Source organism: Mus caroli, chromosome 13 (assembly GCF_900094665.2).
Source record: "Mus caroli chromosome 13, CAROLI_EIJ_v1.1, whole genome shotgun sequence".
Classification (NCBI taxonomy): Eukaryota; Metazoa; Chordata; class Mammalia; order Rodentia; family Muridae; genus Mus; species Mus caroli.
This window is the reverse complement of record NC_034582.1, coordinates 60,426,190-60,432,318: the sequence shown is the minus strand read 5'-3', so window position 1 is coordinate 60,432,318 and position 6,129 is coordinate 60,426,190. Positions and strand designations below refer to the sequence as shown.

Sequence of the window (6,129 nt, the reverse complement as noted above, 5' to 3'; positions counted from 1 at the left end):
AGAAAGAAAGAAAGAAAGAAAGAAAGAAAGAAAGGAGCAAAAGAAGAAAGCACAGTGCTGAGATAAATTACAAATTTAGGAATAAAAGAAAGATGTCATTTCGATCAGTGTCACATCAGAAGATAACTTTCCAACAACCTATCTAAATAACTTTAGAAACTTGCTATGACTATTTCTCTTTGACATTATATTATTTATTAGGCCTGGATATTTAACACTCATAAAAGTTTGAAATTAGGCAATACTGATGAGTTGATTGTCTTTTCTGGGATAAAACTTAGCTAATAAATTCTACAGTTTAACCAGGACTGCATCTAATACAGCAGCCGCTTCTTAGAATTCAGATCTTGGACTGGAGGTGCTGCTCAATGGCAGAGTACATACCTTACATGCAAGTACCTGTGTGTTCAGCCAACAGCACCACAGATTCAATTCAATTCAACTCAAATTAGTTATTCAATATGCTATTCTATCTTGTTTGCACTACCTTTGAAATCTTAGATTTTCAAATTCTCTTTTTAAGTTAATTTTATGGGTTCCTTTGTTTTTTGTTTTGTTTATTTATTTATTTATTTATTTATTTATTTATTTATTTATTTGCTTTTGTTGAGACAGGGTGACACTATGTAGCTCCAACTTTCCTGGAACTCACTATGTAGACCTGACTGGCTTTGCACTCACAGAGACCTGTCTGCCTCTGGAGTTCTAGGATTAAAGGCGTGAGCCAATACATCTGGCTTGGGTTCTTTGGTTAATGAGATAAATTTAGTGTAGACACATTTTTTTGCATAATTTTCCTACCAAGTCATAATCCTGTAAATGTTAAAGAAAAAGCTTACACAAAATGCACAGAAGTTACAAGCAAAGAGAAGGTGATACTAAGAGCCACTATGGCCAACAGCTGGTGAGAAGATACCTGAGCCAAGTGTTGATGTAACAGGAGCTGTTGCCATGCTGGAGAGCAAAGAGAAAAGGAGGATTTGAAGTGAAGAAGCATCACGAGGCAAAGGAACAATATGACATAGGTAATAGATGGTGTCAAATGAGACTGAGACACAGGAAGAAGTCAGAGCCTGAGCTGCCCAGGTCATGATAACAAGCAGTCTAATCCCGTATGAAAGCACAGATGTGATATAATAAGATACTTTTGTGTTTTATTTAGAAAGACTTATTTTGTCTGCAGAATGGATGCTTATCTGAAAATGAACTTAAAGATAAAGATACTATACAGGTAAGTAAAAAGAAGGCTATGAATTAAGGCAATGATGTAGTGAAGAGCAGGCACAGAATGATTTGTAATAAATAGGGCACAGTGGTTACTTGGATGTAAGTAGGAGTGGGAAAAGAAGGGTAGGAGGTGAGTGAGATAGATAGAACATTTGATTAATGATCACAAGGAGTGGCTGAGATAAGGAAGGAGTGACCTACATTAATACTAGTTTCTACTTTGGGTGTAGAGATAGTACTGCTCATATTGTAAATAATGCAGAGACAGCAATTAGCAGCTGCATATATCTTGAAGATGAGAAACGGGGATAATAGCAAGCAGGTCCTAATTTTTTACATGGTTTGCATACGTTAGAGAACTAACTCTTTGTCTACCCGGGCAACTTGAACATCTATCTTTCCTTTTTTTTTTTTTTTATTTCTAAATAGGGTCTCAGTATGTAGCCCTGGTAGTCTTGGTACTTTCTAAGTTGACCAGGATGGCCTTGCCTCACCTCTGCCTACAGAGTACTAGAAATTAAAGCCATGTACCATCATACTCAACCTATCTTTTCTTATCAAATGCTAATTCACTCACTATGGGAGTCTCCCCAAACTTTTTTTTTAAAGGTTTATTTTATTTATATGAATACACTTTAACTGTCTTCAAAAACAACAGAGGAAAGGTATCAGATCCCATTACAAATGGTTGTAGCCACCATGTGGTTGCTAGGAATTGAAGACCTCTGGAAGCACAGTTAGTGCTCTTAAACACTGAGCCATCTCACCAGCCCTCTCCCCATACTTTTTATGTTGAAATTTTAAGATATTAATTCATGTTCTTAGAATAAGAGTAGTGTCTATATCTATACCTATATCTATACCTATATCATCTATATCATCTCTATCTCTATTTGTCTGTCTGTCTATCTATCTATCTATCTATCTATCTATCTATCTATCTATCTATCTCTGTGGAAATCTAATAAGAAGAAATAATTTTCATTTTGTTTTTTAACCCAAAGTTATTTTCCACCCTGAGACAGATGTTTCCTCTTGTGAATCTTTTTATTAATATGAATCTAAGTCACGAGTCAATACAAAGTACTCCTGGACCAAANATGGTAATATTGGTTAGTGAGAATCATTATTTTTCTAATTCTGTGATGCCAAATTATGTGGAATACATGGTATTCACTTGAATTAGAACATAATAATCAATTTCCATGATTTAAATGTCATACAATAAACAATCTCAAAAAAATATTTCATAAAGGGCTAGAGAGATGGTTTAGAGNAAAAGGAAATTTATTCCAAGCCTGAATGCCTGAGTTTAATGCTAGGGACTCATGTGGTGAAAGAAGTAAAGAAACCCCTANAAGTTCTTCTCTAACCTTCACACAAGAGCTGTACTCACATAGATACATTAAACAACATTCCCAGCAATAAATTTAATTTCATTTATTATTATTATTTTTTTTTTATTTAAAGAAGTGGTGAGGCCTGGTAGTATAGACCTTTATTCACCCACTCAGGAGGAAGTGGTAGGTAGACTTCTGTGAATTCAAGGCCAGCCTAATCTACNTAGGTATTTCCAGGATAGCTAGGGCTACTTAGTTAACCCCATCTCCAAAGATAAACAAACAAAAGGAAACAAATCTGTACAGATTGCTTAATGACTTAATGAGCCCATACTGCTCTTTCAGAAGACTTGAGTTTGATTCCCAAGATGGGAATCAGTTCTCAGTTCCTATGCAGGGTGGATCACAACTTCCAGTAGCCTACCTCCAGGGAATCGGCCACTTTTTAAAGGCATCCATGATTACCCATGTGTACCATACATCCATATAACAGTTAGACTTATGTATATAAATAAAAAAAATGACTTAAAGGTGGTGCACTTGATGAGTTTCATGTCCCAACTCTNCACATCAAGGCATCAAACATGGTTATATGTACTTGCATGTGTACATGTTTTCCCTGCATGTGTGTATGTGTGTGTGTACCATGTATATGCTGAGCCCAGAGAGTGTGTCAGACCCCCAAATCTTGAGTTACAGTTGTGTGATGCCACANTGGTGCTGGTGCTGGGAACAGAACTTCTGTCCTCTGCAAGGACAGCAAGTGCTTTTAGTTTTGAGTCATCCCTCCAGTCCTCTAGGTTACATTTAAATCATTGCAGTTCAATTTGAGTTTTCACAAACTGGAATTTAATCAAAGAATATCTGAAAGACACGAGGTCCAGGCTGGCATTTTAACCAAATGGTATTAGATGTTTTTGTGTAGGTAGTATGCAGGGCAGGCTCAGAATCAACAAAACATGGTTGAAACAGAAGGANAACTTAGGCTCATTAAAGGATATTGAGAAGCCAGCCCATCTCAATTCGAGTCTATAGCCAAGTTAAGTTTCTGTTTACTATAAAACTTGAAGTTTATATATTTCTCAGAGCTGGGCTGCACCCTAGCCCAGTAACCATACAATGTACTGTAATACCTCCTGCCCCAGCTACCTGTTTTTGAGAATGTTCTATACCTATACCCATTGTTCCATGACCCACTTTAACCTTGACCACCTGGTNTCACTTCTATAACTACTATTACATGCAAAATCCCCCACCCCATGGTTTTGCCCTATATAAAGAGCTTGAGAAGTTGGCTTGGGGCTGGTATTGTGAACCCCGTTTTAGGGGGAGACAGCTGATGATTTGTCTCTGGTTTGTACACAAAAAAAATCTTGCTTTAAACTGGCCATAATTTGGGTTGGGGTTCTTTCGATTCACGTCTGCGAGATTAACAATATAATTTACAAAAATGACAGAAATCTGTAAATGTGCTTGACTTGTTTAAACATACTGTCTTTGGTTATATTTAACAATTAAGAACAATGTCCAGTGTGGTGGCTTAAACCGACACCCAGCACATGGAAAGACTGAGGCAAGATCATCATCATGTATTTAAGGCCAGCCTGGGTCATATACGAAGAANGGTTGAGGACAATCTGCCTGAGATTGTGGATAAGAAAGTTCTAGGTTTGTAAGTGTGAGTGTGCTTGCTTGCCTCTGGGGAGTGAGCATAGCTAGAGCCTATTGGAATNCCAGGGAAGTGCTCTACCACTGAGCAGTATATTCTGTGTAATTTTCTGTTAATCAGTGCATGGTTGGAGGCTTCTGAAATCCTGACAACTGTAGACCACTTCCCCATTGCAGGATTACAGGTCCAGGGGCTGTGTGTCAGTTTGTTCTTTTTATAACTATCATCTATAACTAGGAAAGGGGATAACATGTGAAATGTAAATAAAGAAAATATCTAATAAAAAAATCATTTACTTGGGGTAGGGGCTGGAAAGAACTCAGTACCTATGCTACCTAAGGACCCAAGTCAGATCCCTAAAACCCANGAAAAAAGGGAAGGTGGGATGACGTGCAGTTGGAATTCTACCCCGGGGTAGGAGGAAACAGGCCCTAGGACTCCTGGGCAGTCTAACCCAATCGGGAACGCTTTGGGTCCTTCCAGTCTCCGTTAAAAGCTATAGGCCTGGAGTCCCTAGAAGATGACGCAGTTTTGATGCGCGACGCAGTCTGGGCGGAGCTTGCCCGAGCTTCTGGAGAGGGGTGGGCGTTCTAGGCGGGAGCTGCCTNTGCTGAGNTCTCCGGGCGGGACACCGTCTCCCGACTNTTCGGGCGCTACTGAAAACTACTCACTGCCAGTGTCGGGGGTCCTGTGTTCACGACCACCATTGAATAGCTGAGGGACCTGTTCGCTTCCTGCACGGATCCAGCCTCGGCGTCCCCTCAGCAGCCGGTGTCGCCACTGGCGCCGCCGCCCGAGCGGCAGGCCGCTGCGGACCGCGGAGCCCATGAAGGCTCGGCGTCGCCGTTGTCTTGGAGCGATCCGAACCTGCTCTGGCATGACGGCGGCATGAGCACGGACNGGGAGTCGCCGGAGGAGCCGAGGTGGAAGGCGGTGGCCTCACCCAAGGCGTCAGCCATGCCNGAGAAGCGCGGGAGCGCTCAGGCCGCGAGCGGCAGCTGGGTAAGTTTTGACTGGGTTCGGACAGGGACTCTGGGATTGTGGCTGTTCTAGGAGAGCCAGGTTCTTGGAGAAGCTAGCTTTCCTATCAACTCCTCCCCAGACGAACCTCTAGGANATTTGGTTATTGATTCAAAAGCCACCAGACACGGGACAGTAATATAATTTGGATATAATTCNGTGTCAATTGACAGAAATCTTCTGGGCACAGATTTTGTCCAAAGCAACTTAGACAGTGTGTGTGTGTCTGTCTGTCTGTCTTAAAGCCGTCATTTTTCGCAGTCTCCGGAATTGCCTACAGGGATGCTGGAGGTCAAAGTGGGAGGCGCCTGATACTTCCTCCTCCTCTGGGTTTCAGAAGTGGCCTTAGTGTAGTAAGAGGAAGCTGAAGATCTCTGTACCGAAGGTGAAAGTTCAGCCTGATCTCCTTTAGTGACATGTAAAGTTGAGATGAGTTTGACAGCTAGGGAAGGCTTATTTTCCTTGACCTGGATTCACAGTACAGTTCTTACCCTTGCCACGTTTTCTTCTTCTTCTTTTAATGGTTGGAAACTAAACACAGGGACTACTGTCATTTCTTCAGTCATAAGTATAAAAAGGATTTTTGGGGAAGGATCTACTTAGGACTTAAAACTTAAAGTTTGGCAGTGAATTGAGTACAAACTTGAAACTATGGGAAAGTTTGTTCAGTGAGAAATAGGAATTTATTTAAATATGATATGTGTGGTCATGTGTTTTTCCAGTTTTTAAGCTTGCATATTTAATTTCTGTTAAAGAATACTAAGTGGTTACAAGTGCACACTTGACTGTGTGAATTCACCTTTGGTACAGTTGGGAGGGTAGAGAATTAGTAGTATGCAGAATGAAATCTTAAGTCAAAATTCAAACATGCAA

At 40.5% G+C, this 6,129-nt stretch overlaps 1 protein-coding gene across 1 annotated transcript in view; it reads left to right on the top strand.

Moving 5' to 3' along the window:
• Positions 1–4,784: 4,784 nt before the first annotated feature.
• Positions 4,785–6,129, top strand: part of Mfsd14b (major facilitator superfamily domain containing 14B) — a 59,224-nt gene continuing 57,879 nt past the window's right edge. The window contains exon 1 of the mRNA XM_021180063.2: positions 4,785–5,238. Within this exon, the coding sequence (XP_021035722.1) occupies positions 5,125–5,238 (114 nt within the window). The 5' untranslated portion in view covers positions 4,785–5,124. The remainder of the gene's footprint in view (positions 5,239–6,129) is intronic.